We start from the raw sequence: 16,663 nt of genomic DNA, 5'->3' as shown, positions 1-16,663 counted from the left end.
GTAATTTGGCAACTACAAACTAAAAGAAAAGAACTACAAATAACTACAAACGATTCTGAACAAGAATCGATCATAAAAGTGTCGAATTTTCCAAAATTTTCAATTATTATTTAATTGTCATGGAAAAAACTCTAGTAGTGAAATCAAATCAATTTTTTCGGGGTTATTTGGCACCTACGATAGAAATGAAAAGAACTACAAATAACTACAAACGATTCTGTACAAGGATCAATCAAGGAAGTGTATGATAGATCAAGTTTTTTTTTCTCTTAGTCCATTCCTTGTAAAAGACATCAACGCGCTCTCGTAATGAAGTTATTTTTTCTCTCGTTATTAGGCTTGTATTGACAAATAGTAAATAACTACTATCAAATTCAAACGATTCTGTACCAGAATCAATTATGAATATGTCGAATTTTCCAAGATTTTCTTATATTATTTTTTTTTTATGAGAGAGCTTTGGCACTTAAATATTATTTATTATTTTGGGGTAATTTGGCAACTACAAACGAAAGGAAAAGAACTACAAATAACTACAAGCGATTCTAAACAAGAATCAATCATTTAAGTGTTAAATTTTTCAAAATTTCCACTTTCTATTGTATTGTCATGGAAAAAGCTCTCGTAGTGAAATCAAATCAAATTTTTTGGGGTAATTTGGCAACTACAAACAAAAAGAAAAGAACTACAAATAACTACATAGGATTCTTAACAAGAATCAAGCATAAAAGTGTCGAATTTTCCAAAATGTTCACTTATTATTGTATTGTCATGGAAATAGCTCTCGTAGTGAAATCAAATCAATTTTTTTGGGGTAATTTGGCAACTACAAACGAAAAGAAAAGAACTACAAATAACTACAAACGATTCTTAACAAGAATCAATCATAAAAGTGTCGAATTTTCCAAAATTTTCACTTATTAGTGAATTTTCATGGTAAAAGCTCTCGTAGTGAAATCAAATCAAATTTTTGGGGTAATTTGGCAGCTACGAAAGAAATGAAAAGAACTACAAATAACTACAAACGATTATGAACAAGAATCAATCATTAAAGTGTCGAATATTACAAAATTTTCACATATTATTGTATTGTCATGGAAAAAGCTCTCGTAGTGAAATCAAATCAAATCTTTTGGGGTTATCTGGCAGCTATGAAGGAAATGAAAATAACTGCAAATAACTACAAACGATTCTGAGCAATTAACAATCAAGTAAGTGAACGATTGATCAAGTTTTTATTTCATTTAGTCCATTCCTTGAAAAAGACATCAACGCGCTCCTTTAGTGAAATCAATTTTTATCCCGTAGTAGGTACCAAAGCTTTTACTCTGTAAGTCCTAACTTTATAAGCTCTAACTGTATAAAGCCAACATCTTGGTCAAACAATACGGCTTGGTCGTTGCTTGACATGAACGCGCTCTTGTCTTTAATTTCATAAAAAAGCTCTTTATCGGGAAAAGACATCAACGGGCTCTTAAAGCTTTTTTAGTTTTTTTTAATTTTTTGGGGTTTTTTGGCTACTACAAATGAAAATAAAGGAACTACAATCAACTACAAACGATTCTAAGCCAGTATCAACAATAAAAGTATAAGATTTCAAAAGTGGGGTGCTGGGATTTTTCTCACCCCCATAACTTTTTTTTGGGGCAACTACAAATAAAATCCTTTTAACTACAATCAACTACAAACAAAATACTATAAGAAAAAAAATATAAATAAAAAATTGGTCAAGGTCGGGTGCCAAGTTCACAGAGGTCTAGTTGCCAGTTGATTGTTTATGTGTTATTTGGTCGGTTTGATACATTTAGTATCAAATAAGTTAGACTTATGATCAGTAGCGGATTTGCAGTCCTTGCCGCCCTAGGCCCCAGGTCCTGTAGCCGCCTCTTTCAAGGCACCCATAATATTGACTACATTTTGAGTTATTTCTCGATACCATCAGCGAATTTTTTGTCACAATTTGCCGCCCCTGAATATCTTGCCGCCCTAGGCCCGGGCCTTCTGTGCGTTAACACAGAATAAAATAGTACTAGGTACAGAAGACTCACTCTCTAACAAAACGCGTCTGTCACGAGCAGCACAGATATGGCCGCTAGGTGGCGACAGCTCCACGCGCGGCTTATGGCAAACCCCAAAATTGGGGTCGAACGGATGTACTTTTAGCTACCTGTAGCAAAGCGATGAAATCGCGGTGTGAGCCACGCCTGACCTTAGGGCAAATCCGCCACTGCTTATGATTGTTATATTTATTTTGTTATAGCGCCAAACTTGATACCATTTTAGAAACAACAAATTTAGGGGCTCGTCCTATTTACGTTTTGAATAGGATATATAAGGTACATCAGGTTGGAATAAATGAACTAAATAACTGACTTCAAAAGGCAAATTAATTACGCCTACCTACATAGTAGTATAATTACCTTTGCGAAACCTATACAATTAGTTTAGGATGTGGTTTACGTTCCTCGTGTATTAAACGTGTATTATTCGTACGAATCTTGTTAGCCTGTTCTGTTAAACCGAAAATACGAGAACATAATATCGAGTGCTTAAAATAAGTACACTCAGAATCGAAAGTATCGGAACGAATCGGGGCAAAAGTATCTTATTTCTCGAACGGTATTAGTCTATTTTTTTTTATTTCATGGACGTATTAATCCCGGTCTTTTAAAAGGCGCACGTGGGGACATAGAAAAGGCTTAGCAAGCATGGAGTCGGCTTCTTAAAATATTATTTTAATTATTTAAGTAATTTAAGTTCTGGGGTCGTAGAAAAAAACATCACTAAATAGTGATAACTGTCAAAATATTTAGTTTATGACAATTATTAGCGATTTTGTTAACATACCTACACGTTGGTAAACAGTTTTAACTACAAACAGGGTGTAACAAAAAAATTACCGCATACACATATTTTGTAAAAAGAAACAGCTACAATATGTTATTTAACTTATTTAAATACTTTAATTCGTATGTGTACCTATATGTATCCTAATTGCCGGTATTCCGAGAAATCCCAGTAAATTTATTAGCAAAATTAAATTGAGTCCGCCTCCATACTACTCAACAACAACGCGGTGTAGGTACTAAGGCCGAAGTTTAGGTATAAAAGCATCCGAATTTCCGATCCCTGTATATCTAATATTATTAGTGTGTTGCCACGGTAACCCATACGACTTTACGGTTCGTGGACTAATAATATTAGTCTAATAACGTTCGAGAAATGGACCCCAGATATATAACAGCTTAACAAAATGCAATATGTCGCTTGTAAAACCATTAGACTGTAACATACACGGTGTAACATGAGGAAACCGAATAATTTTAACCACGCATTTCTGAGGTCAAAAGAAGGAAAAAATTTAATATGAGTTTTGAGGTCAATTTTGCCAAAAAAAAATTTTTTTTTGTTTTGTTTTTTCAATTTTTTGATTGTATTTGTACCTAAAAAATAAATGTTATTGGTAAACTTGTTACTTAAAATTGATTCATACATTTTTTTTTCGTAAAACCTTCTTTTTGCAAAGTGTTACTTGACTCGTCACTTTTTGACATCTATCAGTAAGGATATTTAGACTACGTCCCATAGCAGCAACATTACCATCAAAAAGGCCTTTTACATTATATAACAGCAAAAACTTGTTTATTTTTAAATTAATATTATCTCTGAAACTAGGCGTTTTTAAAAAAAGTTTATAGGACATGTTTGTCTCTAAATATGATCAGGAATACGCTGTTAAAATTATTCGGTTTACTCATGTTACACCGTGTATATACTTTTGATCGCAAATGTAGAGATTTATATTTAGTTGGAGAAGTATTCCAGGTAGGGTTGCCAGATCGAAAGGCGCTATAATCGGGAAAAATTAAATTTTTTCGGGATTTTAGAACTTAAGTGGGGAAAAAAACATTTAAATTAAAGTAATGTACTAAAACAACGATATTTTACACTATTGGCACTACGTCAGCTTCTAGCCCATAGACGTTTTTATATAAAAATAGTATAAATTCTTTGGGATCATGAGTCACTCGCTTGTTCGACGACAGTGCGGAATTTGAAATTATTGTTTTATAACGTGAAGCTGTTTTTCGGGACAATTTTCGCTTTGTCGGGACGATTCCCGACACTTGCCGACTTTCGGCGCGATTCGGGAAATGAGTTAGAGATTCACTAGATATGAAATAGTAAAGATATGTGACGTTCCACGACAAAAGGTACCTTATCGCAGCTGGCGCTTACGCTATTATTAACGCCGCTCCAATATTCAGCCGGGGCAATGGTACCTTTTGCCGTGGAACGTCACATATCTTCACTATTTCATATCTAGTGCATCTCTAATTCATTTCCTTTGTCTCTTTACTAAACATGAACTTCCAGAGCTGCTAATACTCGATAGAAGAGAGGACAAGTTAGATTAAATTTGCCGGTAACTAATAAGCTGGTAAACTTGTCGAGTTCTCGCGAACTCCGTAGCGTTGGCGTGAACTTAGGTAACTATGGTCCTATAAGGTACTACAATTATGGTCCAGTTTTTAACGTTGATCTCTTTACGAGCCTTTATTTATTTATTTAAGAAACAAACAGTATTCTATAGTTATATATAACACTAGATTTTTTCTTAAATATAGACTTATAGTTTCCTTATTGAAAATATTTTAACATCATGTTTGTGATTTGTATGTGTTACGTTTATTTTGGAGCTTAGATATATTAATTCTTTTTCTATTTTATATGTGTATTTTACATCATTTTAAAAATGCTTAATACATATTTTACTGGAACTGGAATTTGCACCATGTTTATAAGTTGTGGACCAAAATTACCTGATTTTACGGTACTACGTCAGTTACGGTTGTATTGGGAGTTGGGAGAAATAGGTACATAAACGGCTGTAGGTAAGTAATTTTATATTTATTTATTTATTTACATACATACAAATATTAGAAGCGGTTGAGACCGAGTAGATCTGACGTCCGACTATTAATCCGGAGGTCGCGGGTTCAAATCCTGACTCGTACCAACAATTTATTAATTAAACTGATATTGACGTTATTATTGCACAATAATAACATTTTCACAGATAATAAATTTGTTGTAAACAGTCATAGACTAGGAATCCTCTAGACCGGGTTTAGAGCAATTATTTCATGCGACCAATGATGCCAAAAATGCGGGGGTGCGTGGGATGAGGTGAGCGAAGTCCCGTGCAGTGATTGGTCCGTTCAAAGACACGGACGTCACACAAACACACTTTCGAGTTTCGACTCGAACATGGAGTAAAATTACCGTATGCGTGGCAGAGGGGATAGCGCGACTATGCTAAGTCTGGAGGATGTTTTGTCTTTGTAAACAGTTTATCTTTATGGTCATGGCCGTAATTTGTGGTTTTTGAACGAATCATAGTGTTTATGATACGTATGTAGACAATAGTCATTACGATACCAGTGCGAAAAGTAGGAAATTAGGGGTTGCGAATTACCTTTTCGCACGTGTATTGTACAACATTTTACAGCACATATGGTAAGGTAAGTAGCACCATATGTACTGTAAAAGTAAGTAAGTAACATACACACAGCCTAAATAGTCATTAAACTTAAATAGGTATTTTAATAAAGTCGAACGATTGAAAATATCCAATTGAAAAATATAAATAAATTTCATGAGAACTTTAGTACACAAGAGTTGTGTACATTTTCCATTTTAATTAAATTCGCAGTAGCTATAAATAAGTCCTGAGTAAATATTTCAGACAGTCCAATACTGTCCAGTCCAGAAAGTATCGTGTTATTGGCAGAAATTTTTTGGGTTCCCGTTCAGAAATAACACTTTCTGTGGTCTTGTGTTTAGCTTAAATTGCCCGTGAAACTTTTATTTACCTACTGTAACCCTAAATGCCTATTTTATTTCTAATATAAGTATTTACTGTTTAAATTAAGTAGTGTGGAGTAGTTTCCTTGGACAGGTGGGGCGTGAGACAAGGAACGAAGAGAAACACGGAGTGATGGCAGATAGCCGTATATTAATTACAACAGTCGGCGCTAACAATATTATACAAATATGTACAAACTGACCTAAATTAACGAATCTCCTACGGCCGAACAGCGTCCAAGACGTACAGCTGTCGTGCGCAAGGGGAACCGGGAAAACTCCTAATTTCTGATAAGATAGTCCGTCAAGGTCCCAGGGGGTACACAGGCCGTACAAATCTATCGCCTAGCTAATTCTCAACTTTAACAATATTCGGTGTATCGGGTCCTTATTCTAGGAAAAATCTTAACACCGCCATGTAGGATTAGTATGCGCGCTGCACAGTGACATCTAGGGACAAGTTGGTAAACAGTTAAATTGTACGAACATGCGCGTTGTTTTTATGTATGTTAAACTATTTAGATACATTCGATATATTTTTAGGAACATGTTACATGATGTTCTGTATTTTTTACAGGTTTCAGAAACGAGATATGCTAGGCCTATTAACGCCATCTTTATGCAGATAGGTGAACTATACATGTATGAATGTTCAAGATTACGTTAATCCAAATCTATACATTTGCTACGTTTTAGTAAAAATACAAGTGTTATGGAATGCTTGAAATCATAATTTTAAGACTCCAGGAACATTGGGTTTAAGAACAAAACATTGGGTACTAGTAGAGCCATCCTGTGAGGCTCAAGGAACTAAACATTGCCTAGGAACTGGAAGCTATCAAATTTACATTAATCTTAGTTTGCACATTCGTTATGTTTACATAAAAAAACTAGGCAACACATAACACGAGTTACGCAAGGTTTTGGATTTTTAAAACTACGGGAAAGATAAAATATCGCTAATGTTTACATCGAAATCGAGGACTACTAGCGCCATCTAGTAGGCTCCATGTGAACTAACCATAGTTTATTGATATATTTGGGAAAGTTCGCGTTACAGTCTCCCCCTCTGGAACTGCAGACGACCCGGCGCGGTGACAGGAAAGTCTTCGTTGCGTTGAGGCCGTTGGGCGGACGTCCACTCGTGACTGCTAGTTCAGGGGTAGTCTTTAGGGGAACCCTCCCCCTCTTCGGTAAGACTGCACGTATCCTCATGACGTATTTATAGTCTGTTACCGACTCATTTATGCCGTTCCACCAAACGGCTGCAGCATCTTTCAGTATTAGAGGTAAACTCTGTAGTGCGTCGCTGTCGTTAATATTCCCGACGCGTTTGCAACACGTAGCCGCCGTCAGGAAAGTTTGCACGCAGGCTGGATCCCGTTTGCCGTCGTAGGAGAAAGTGGCCTTCGCGAAGGAACTATGTTTCACCGGAGACGGAGCAGGTCGTGCAGCACTGGTAATCGCTCCTAACAGCTGCTGGAACTGGCTGTCTGTCATACTGACCGCCATCTCTACGTTTTGCCGCAAGAATTTCGCTCTTCGACGTGTTACGACAGGCATAAACTCGTTGCGATGTCACGGCACGGCCCTCACGTTGTGCGCCAGATGTAGAATAATTTTCTTGGAGGTGGGGCGTGCGGGATGAAGGCGAAATTAAAGGCTTGATTTCTAGGTATTCTAAGTGTATTCCAGTCGGCGCTAATTAATTACAGTTATACTTAGGCTAACAAACTATACTATACTAACTGCCTAAGGCCGAACAGCGTCCTGAAGGACAGCAGTCGAACGCAAAGGTGTACTTGGAGATATTAAACTATATAGTCAAATAGGGCCGGAAGGGTCCCAGAGGGGTACACAGTCCGTTCGCCTAGCGACTCCTAACTAATTCTCAACTTTAACAATATTCGGTGTATCGGGTCCTTATTCTAGGAAAAATCTTAACACCGCCATGTAGGATTAGTATGCGCGCTGTACAGTGACATCTAGGGACAAGTTGGTAAACAGTTAAATTGTACGAACATGCGCGTTGTTTTTATGTATGTTAAACTATTTAGATACATTCGATATATTTTTAGGAACATGTTACATGATGTTCTGTATTTTTTACAGGTTTCAGAAACGAGATATGCTAGGCCTATTAACGCCATCTTTATGCAGATAGGTGAACTATACATGTATGAATGTTCAAGATTACGTTAATCCAAATCTATACATTTGCTACGTTTTAGTAAAAATACAAGTGTTATGGAATGCTTGAAATCATAATTTTAAGACTCCAGGAACATTGGGTTTAAGAACAAAACATTGGGTACTAGTAGAGCCATCCTGTGAGGCTCAAGGAACTAAACATTGCCTAGGAACTGGAAGCTATCAAATTTACATTAATCTTAGTTTGCACATTCGTTATGTTTACATAAAAAAACTAGGCAACACATAACACGAGTTACGCAAGGTTTTGGATTTTTAAAACTACGGGAAAGATAAAATATCGCTAATGTTTACATCGAAATCGAGGACTACTAGCGCCATCTAGTAGGCTCCATGTGAACTAACCATAGTTTATTGATATATTTGGGAAAGTTCGCGTTACAGTAGTGTATAAGTTTGTTATACAGTGAAACCTGGATAAGTGGAATCTCAAGGGACGAGCAAATTTGTCTCACTTAAAGAGGTTTTCCACTTACCCAGGCTCCCAGTTAGCCAGGTACAAATAAATTTCTATCTCATTTACAGAGGCTCAGAGGCGTAACTAGGGGGGGTTGGAGGGGGCACGTGCCCCGGGCGCCGTCCAAGGGGGGGGCGCCAAAATGTGCAAAAGACCTGTACCTCTCCGCCTTGCTAAAAGGCAGCAGGGAAACTTTTGTCAGTCATATTTACCACCACTGTGAAGTGTGAAATGCGGATGGTATTCTGGCCCACAGCGCAAAAGAGAAAGCCGATTTTTTACTCTTACTCTTTTTGCCTCGAACTCGACCTTGACAGACGACGGTAGCGCCCTACCGCCCACCATCCCGCAGTGCGAATACTCTATGCAAGAAACTTCCATCAAGGCGGGAGTTGCTATGCTTTCGTTTTATAAGGCGAACGGGCCGAGTGCTTCAGAGTTGTGTCCCGTGTTAGCGCGTCTTTTCCGTTAGGGGTCTCCTGTCGAAGTTACCATCTTATGGACTCTCCAAGAGACTACCTATGCAAATGGATCGCTAGCCCTTTGTCCGGCAGGCGCATATGAGCCGTAGTAGACGGAACCTGGCCGCGTAGCCAAGATGCCAATTAGGGCTCCCGGTATCCGTGTTACACGCCGAAACGAATACCCGTGTTCTTAAGACCGGCGGTGCTAAGAACACGGTTTACACGGAACCGCCGGGATCCGGATACGTATCCAAGAAACGTTTCTCAGATACGTATCTCCGTTTAGTATCTCCGTTTACACGGGTACTTAAAACCGGCCCGAACGGATCCGAAACAGTTTGACCCAATCAATGCTCTAGGTCTAGGTATGCAAGGTCTCATATTGAATGTTGACTTCAGATGAACTCGTTTGCCGTACGATTTTTTTTTTTAATTATTTATAACTGTTTGTTGTGATTAGGGCTCCCGGTATCCGTGTTACACGCCGAAACGAATACCCGTGTTCTTAAGACCGGCGGTGCTAAGAACACGGTTTACACGGAACCGCCGGGATCCGGATACGTATCCAAGAAACGTTTCTCAGATACGTATCTCCGTTTAGTATCTCCGTTTACACGGGTACTTAAAACCGGCCCGAACGGATCCGAAACAGTTTGACCCAATCAATGCTCTAGGTCTAGGTATGCAAGGTCTCATATTGAATGTTGACTTCAGATGAACTCGTTTGCCGTACGATTTTTTTTTTTTAATTATTTATAACTGTTTGTTGTGATATAACATATTTAGCCAACTATACAATATATTGAATCAAAGTAGGTGTCCCTATTCTATATGATTGTCTACTATTTTTAATTTTAAACCTACTCGTCCCTGGTTTAAAACCTTCATTTTTTTACTATGATTGCTAGTAAGCTAATTTCATTACATAATTATATTTCAATCAAAGAAACACATTTTACATACATATAATGGTTTAAGTAATAAGGTTTCGTGAAGAATAGATGTGCAGACAAATACTAACGGTTAAAAATAACAGTTAGAGAATAATTATGAATTACTTTGTGGTTATTTGTAAAACAGCAAATCTGCCAACGACGATAAAAAAAAGTACACACAAGCGGCATTCGAAGCGCAGGATTTCACGCGAGAAACTTAAAAACCCATGCTACCTTGGTTAAGTTGCGATTATATTGTTAAATACATTAACATAGATCTCAAAATTGGTAATCATTCATGTTCATTTGGGTCACTTTCACACTAGTGTTCAGGTAATAAATGCCGGCCGGTGGTGTTCTATTCATTAGAACGTGTTGTTTTCCAATACCCTTTTGTCTGATATCGCCGAAAACAAGTAGGTTCCCAAACCATTATCAGAACCGCCACAGCCAATTATAAGCTTTATGTCGGTGTAATAAGGTGAACACGTCTACACAAGAAATTGTAACATATGCAGCGGCAAAAATTTTGTCTATTGATTTGTAGCTCTTAAGTACGCCGGTTCGTTCCTTCGCTACTCGTCAAGGACGTGTCCGGAGCCACGGGTAAATAAGATCCGTTTCTTCGAATACCCGTTTATCCGTGGAAACGGATCTTAATTACACGTTTCTTAATTACACGTGCGGAACGGGCCAGAAAACCGTGTACGTGTTATTCGGAAACGGGTATTCGAAACGTGTAAACGAAACACGGATTCGACCACGAGCCCTAGTTGTGATATAACATATTTAGCCAACTATACAATATATTGAATCAAAGTAGGTGTCCCTATTCTATATGATTGTCTACTATTTTTAATTTTAAACCTACTCGTCCCTGGTTTAAAACCTTCATTTTTTTACTATGATTGCTAGTAAGCTAATTTCATTACATAATTATATTTCAATCAAAGAAACACATTTTACATACATATAATGGTTTAAGTAATAAGGTTTCGTGAAGAATAGATGTGCAGACAAATACTAACGGTTAAAAATAACAGTTAGAGAATAATTATGAATTACTTTGTGGTTATTTGTAAAACAGCAAATCTGCCAACGACGATAAAAAAAAGTACACACAAGCGGCATTCGAAGCGCAGGATTTCACGCGAGAACCTTAAAAACCCATGCTACCTTGGTTAAGTTGCGATTATATTGTTAAATACATTAACATAGATCTCAAAATTGGTAATCATTCATGTTCATTTGGGTCACTTTCACACTAGTGTTCAGGTAATAAATGCCGGCCGGTGGTGTTCTATTCATTAGAACGTGTTGTTTTCCAATACCCTTTTGTCTGATATCGCCGAAAACAAGTAGGTTCCCAAACCATTATCAGAACCGCCACAGCCAATTATAAGCTTTATGTCGGTGTAATAAGGTGAACACGTCTACACAAGAAATTGTAACATATGCAGCGGCAAAAATTTTGTCTATTGATTTGTAGCTCTTAAGTACGCCGGTTCGTTCCTTCGCTACTCGTCAAGGACGTGTCCGGAGCCACGGGTAAATAAGATCCGTTTCTTCGAATACCCGTTTATCCGTGGAAACGGATCTTAATTACACGTTTCTTAATTACACGTGCGGAACGGGCCAGAAAACCGTGTACGTGTTATTCGGAAACGGGTATTCGAAACGTGTAAACGAAACACGGATTCGACCACGAGCCCTAATGCCAATCGCTTACGCTCTGTAGCGATCGAAACGCAACTGTCACTGTCACACTAATAAGGAAGAGTGATAGAGAGACATAATGCTTTTCGTTGTCGAAGCGATAGCGATTGTAACCTTGGCTAGGCCGGCTGCTTCAATAGCTGCTGCATATCTGTGACATGTTGTCTATCGACGACATTCATCGATATGCGGACGACAGTACTATACAAGGATGGCTAAAAAATAACTAAATTCCCGTTGCCAGGGAGGTTTTGGGTTTTGGGACTGAGCAACTTTTACTACGGGACTAACCCCGAAATCGCGAAAAAAAAGTTTACCCTCCCATAGAAAATGGACCAGCCAAAATGTAGGAAACAGCCAAATTTTTTTTCGCGACTTAGGGGTTGGACTAATAGTAAAAGTTGCTCAGTATAATCCAAAAACCTGCCTGGCAACGAAAATGCAGTTATTTTTTAGCCACCCTGTATACCTACAGGCTGGTCCAAACCTTGACGCCCATAATTTTTTTTTAGAATCCTCGTCGTGAGTTATCAGAATATACCCCATGTACCAGATGTTAGCCGATTTTTCGTAGTTTTCGAGACTTATAACTTTTGTTAAGAAATTCTGGAGTGAAGCTTTGCTTTGCTTTTCTGCCTTCTAATAATTGTTCGTGGTATTTGCACTGATAACTGAACTGGACTGAACTGAAATAGCGATGGGGAAGTGACCCCATAAAATAATAGTAGAAATAACTGTGTCAGGTATCGAGGCATTCTATCCAGAGTTTCGGTGTGGGATCAGGAAAATTTAATCCGATTCAATCCTACCATGACTCCAATTTACGCGTTTACCGCTAAGAAAACCACTTTTTTCAAGGCACAACCCTTCCCATGTCAGGGAGTATTGGGAGTAAGGTTTGCAATCCGGATCCGAAATGTATGAAATTATCCGGATCTGGATCCGGATCCACGGATCTTCTCATACATTTCACATCCGTCGTGCAAACCCTAATTGGGAGCCTCGATCGGTGTTGACATCTCCATCAGTGACGTCCAATAATTTCGTAGCCACCTTGCTGGGTAGGCTGCGCTCGTATCAAAAAAAACTCGGTGTGCTCAATAAAGGGAGGCCACCGCCATACTTTACTCTGGGGTAGACTGATCCCATATATTGAGTACTGCTGTCACCTTTGGACAGGAGCACCTGGATGCCACCTTGGGTCCTTCAAATCAGTCCAAAGCCGCGCTGTACCTATGAATAAGATCTCCAAAAAAGAAGTTTATAAGTTTTAAAACGGTCGGCAACGCGCATGTAACACCCCTGGAGTGTAGACGTCCATAGGATGCGGTGACCGCTTACCATCAGGTGGGTCGTAAGCTTGTTGGCCACCGATGTACTAAAAAAACATAGGTACCTACACTGTATTTGTCTACATTAAAAGTAAACTTATTAAAGCAAAAAATAACCCTTTCGTTTCGTTAAGCAGGCCACTGATGAGCCTTCCAAATGGATGCCGTTACAATGGATTCATCCAAATGGACGGCATCCTAATTTTTTTTTTTTAATTTATTGAGAAAACCAAACAGTCATATAAACATATCAAAAATACAATACAAGATGTACTGCAACAAAAGATACAATAAAAAAGACCTGGAGGTTCATAAATTATAAATTATGTTAACTGTGTAAGTACAATTATAACTACATAACTAATATTAAACATTGTACGTTTTTGACATTCACGGACCGATTTTGGATTGCAGCCACGCTATTTGGACTGTTGGAAGGCTTGTCAGTGGCCACCTTACGTTCATTTCGTTTGGGGGGGGGGGGGGGGCGCAAATTTGGTGTCTGCCCCGGGCGCCATATCCTCTAGCTACGCCACTGCAGAGGCTTCCATTAATAGAGGTGAGAATAGAGTATGTTTCAGTTATAGAGGTGGTTAATAAGGAATTTAGTAATTATCTTTAAAAATAAATAAGGTAAAATAATCCTTGTCCCTAAATATTTTTTAAGTCTGTTTAAATATTTCTTTGTATTTATTTTGAATGATTCTCCAAAGGATAGATATTTCAAATTTAAATTAAATTTGATACGGACTTCATTGCGTATTAGAAATTTAATAAATGAAAATTTATTTTTTCGTGTTACTTATCAAAATTTCAGCTTTCGTTTCGATAGTTTTAACTACTTACATAAATTAACTAAATCATACTTGAAGTTGTTGTTTGTTAGTTGTTTAGACACAATTAGGCAAATGTGGAATTTGTGGATAGACTAAGATTTAGTAAGAATACGGAAATTGGCCAATGAAGTCTAAGTTAGAGAGGTCATGGATTGACGTTATCTCAGATACAGAAGTCAATTCCCTATAAAATTCTAAAAAACAATTAGGAAAATGTAATCTTATAAATATAGTCTCAGTAAAAGAGGTAAAATACACTCTCTGTCTCAATTATAGAGGTAAATGTGACTATAAAATCACAACAACGAATCCCAGTTATAGAGGTTCGTTTTTTCTCAGTAACAGAGGTAATTCAGTGCTAACCACACCATGAGTCCCAGCTATAGAGGTTTCTCACTTATCCAGGTCCCACTTAACCAGGTTTCACTGTATATTGTTAGAACATAATTAAGTGGGGTAGTCAGGAAATTAGAAAGAAACATAAGATATGGCGTGCCGCGCGAAATAGTGACAGAAGATTAGGCCACCGCGTGGGTTCTTAACTTTTAACTCAATTACTCTGAAAATATACTTAGTTATGTTTCATATATTGTTTGTCATATTTTTGCCACGGCTCATGGGAACCTGGGGTCCGCATGGCAACTACTAGCGTAGTCATGCTATCGAATAAAATTTACACTAGGGATACCGTAAAACACTATAACATTGCCCTTTCAACATAACTTTGCTCACCGCGTCACAGCTCAGTATAAACGAAATAATTTAAACTCTACACTTGTAACTACAGATACACTTTTTTCAGAAACTGAACTATGACGCGGTAGGCAAAGTTATGTTGAAAGGGCAATGTTAGTGTTAATAAGTACATGAACTTTAAACTTAATTATAAGGTTTTGGTTGGAGTCTGCCTTTGCAAATGTATAGTCTAGGTTCCCTTGGTTAAAACGTGTAAAATTAAATATAAAAACTAATATTTTGCGTTAGCCGGGTCATTAATTTCGTTGTTCTGTTTCTGACCACTCTGTCACGCTTCTATTTATGTCTTTTATCAAAAAAAAAGTTGAGTGCTATTGCATGTCTTTGTTGCTGTAGATTATAATCATCTTGAGAAAAATTAAAAACTAAATTTCAACCTATACAAAAAGGTCCACTCCGTCACATTTTTTGTGGACATACAATTTTGACCCAGCTCCCTCTTGAATAGAGATCAAGGTGTAAATGTCAAACGTGGCCGCTGAAAAATAGGTACGGTTTTTGCCGGCGTCAAACGCGATTCAAAGGAGAAAAGCATTTTATTTTCAACGCGTGTATAATTATAATAATTGGTAAAAGGCGTTCCTTTCCATTACCTCGTGTTTCCTTTATGTACCTATTTTGATCATGCGTAGGTAGCTATTATACTCCGTTCTTCACACGTGCCTACTGATTTCTTCAGTCATTATTTATTAGCGGAAAAGAGTAAAAATACCTACTGTCATTAAAAATAAATGACCTCCATAAATAATGAAGTAGAAAAAAGGGCGCAACTGGCATTTTGTTGCGTTATTTACTTTGACGGGATCTGCAAAAATATATACGCATCTCCAATTATGTATAACATGTATAGTAGGCAGGTTGATGATGAGTTTCTTCAAAAAAGGAGTGTACAGTTGCAGGCGTCCATATACTACGGTAACTGCTTACCACCGACGTAGTATAAACATAAAATAAAGACTGCACATGCAGTCCATTACTCACCTATCAACAGGCCGTAGAGGCCGAAGGTGCGCGTGAACACCATGAGGCGGCACATGAGGTCGCCGGCCAGCCACTGCACGGGACCCGCCCACGCGTCATCACTCACCTATCAACAGCGATGCAGATGAGCACGAAGCTGGAGAGGTAGAGGCCGAAGGTGCGCGTGAACATCATGAGGCGGCACATGAGGTCGCCGGCCAGCCACTGCACGGGACCCGCCCACGCGTCATCACTCACCTATCAACAGCGATGCAGATGAGCACGAAGCTGGAGAGGTAGAGGCCGAAGGTGCGCGTGAACATCATGAGGCGGCACATGAGGTCGCCGGCCAGCCACTGCACGGGACCCGCCCACGCGTCATCACTCACCTATCAACAGCGATGCAGATGAGCACGAAGCTGGAGAGGTAGAGGCCGAAGGTGCGCGTGAACATCATGAGGCGGCACATGAGGTCGCCGGCCAGCTACTGCACGGTGCCCGCCCACGCGTCATCACTCACCTATCAACGGCGATGCAGATGAGCACGAAGCTGGAGAGGTAGAGGCCGAAGGTGCGCGTGAACATCATGAGGCGGCACATGAGGTCGCCGGCCAGCCACTGCACGGTGCCCGTCCACGCGTCATCACTCACCTATCAACGGCGATGCAGATGAGCACGAAGCTGGAGAGGTAGAGGCCGAAGGTGCGCGTGAACATCATGAGGCGGCACATGAGGTCGCCGGCCAGCCACTGCACGGGACCCGCCCACGCGTCATCACTCACCTATCAACGGCGATGCAGATGAGCACGAAGCTGGAGAGGTAGAGGCCGAAGGTGCGCGTGAACATCATGAGGCGGCACATGAGATCGCCGGCCAGCCACTGCACGGTGCCCGCCCACGCGATCTCCAGCGGCATCATAAGGAATGTCACCTGGGGACAAAGCATGAATAAATATCAGGGGACATCATACACCGCAGATCAACCTGGCCCCAGACTAAGCAAAACTTGTGCAACAACGGCTGCTAGGCGACGATATATACATATAGATAAATACATAGAAATTACCCATGATCCAGGAACAAATATTTGTGTTCATCACAAAAATAAATGCTCTTGCCGGGATTTGAA

At 39.1% G+C, this 16,663-nt stretch overlaps 2 protein-coding genes across 2 annotated transcripts in view; both read right to left on the bottom strand.

Moving 5' to 3' along the window:
* Nucleotides 1–16,003, bottom strand: part of LOC134672201 (adipokinetic hormone/corazonin-related peptide receptor variant I-like) — a 51,329-nt gene extending 35,326 nt beyond the window's left edge. Inside the window, exons 1-2 of the mRNA XM_063530102.1 lie at nt 15,924–16,003; nt 15,662–15,787 (exon numbers count right to left, since the gene is read on the bottom strand). Of these exons, the coding sequence (XP_063386172.1) occupies nt 15,662–15,787; nt 15,924–16,003 (206 nt within the window). The remainder of the gene's footprint in view (nt 1–15,661; nt 15,788–15,923) is intronic.
* Nucleotides 16,004–16,311: 308 nt separating this feature from the next.
* LOC134671778 (adipokinetic hormone/corazonin-related peptide receptor variant I-like) overlaps nt 16,312–16,663 on the bottom strand; it is a 78,184-nt gene continuing 77,832 nt past the window's right edge. The window contains exon 3 of the mRNA XM_063529609.1: nt 16,312–16,465. Within this exon, the coding sequence (XP_063385679.1) occupies nt 16,313–16,465 (153 nt within the window). The 3' untranslated portion in view covers nt 16,312. The remainder of the gene's footprint in view (nt 16,466–16,663) is intronic.

Source organism: Cydia fagiglandana, chromosome 16 (genome assembly GCF_963556715.1).
Source record: "Cydia fagiglandana chromosome 16, ilCydFagi1.1, whole genome shotgun sequence".
Taxonomy (NCBI): domain Eukaryota; kingdom Metazoa; phylum Arthropoda; class Insecta; order Lepidoptera; family Tortricidae; genus Cydia; species Cydia fagiglandana.
Note: the sequence above shows the minus strand (reverse complement) of the source record. Positions and strands in the feature narration are given on the sequence as shown.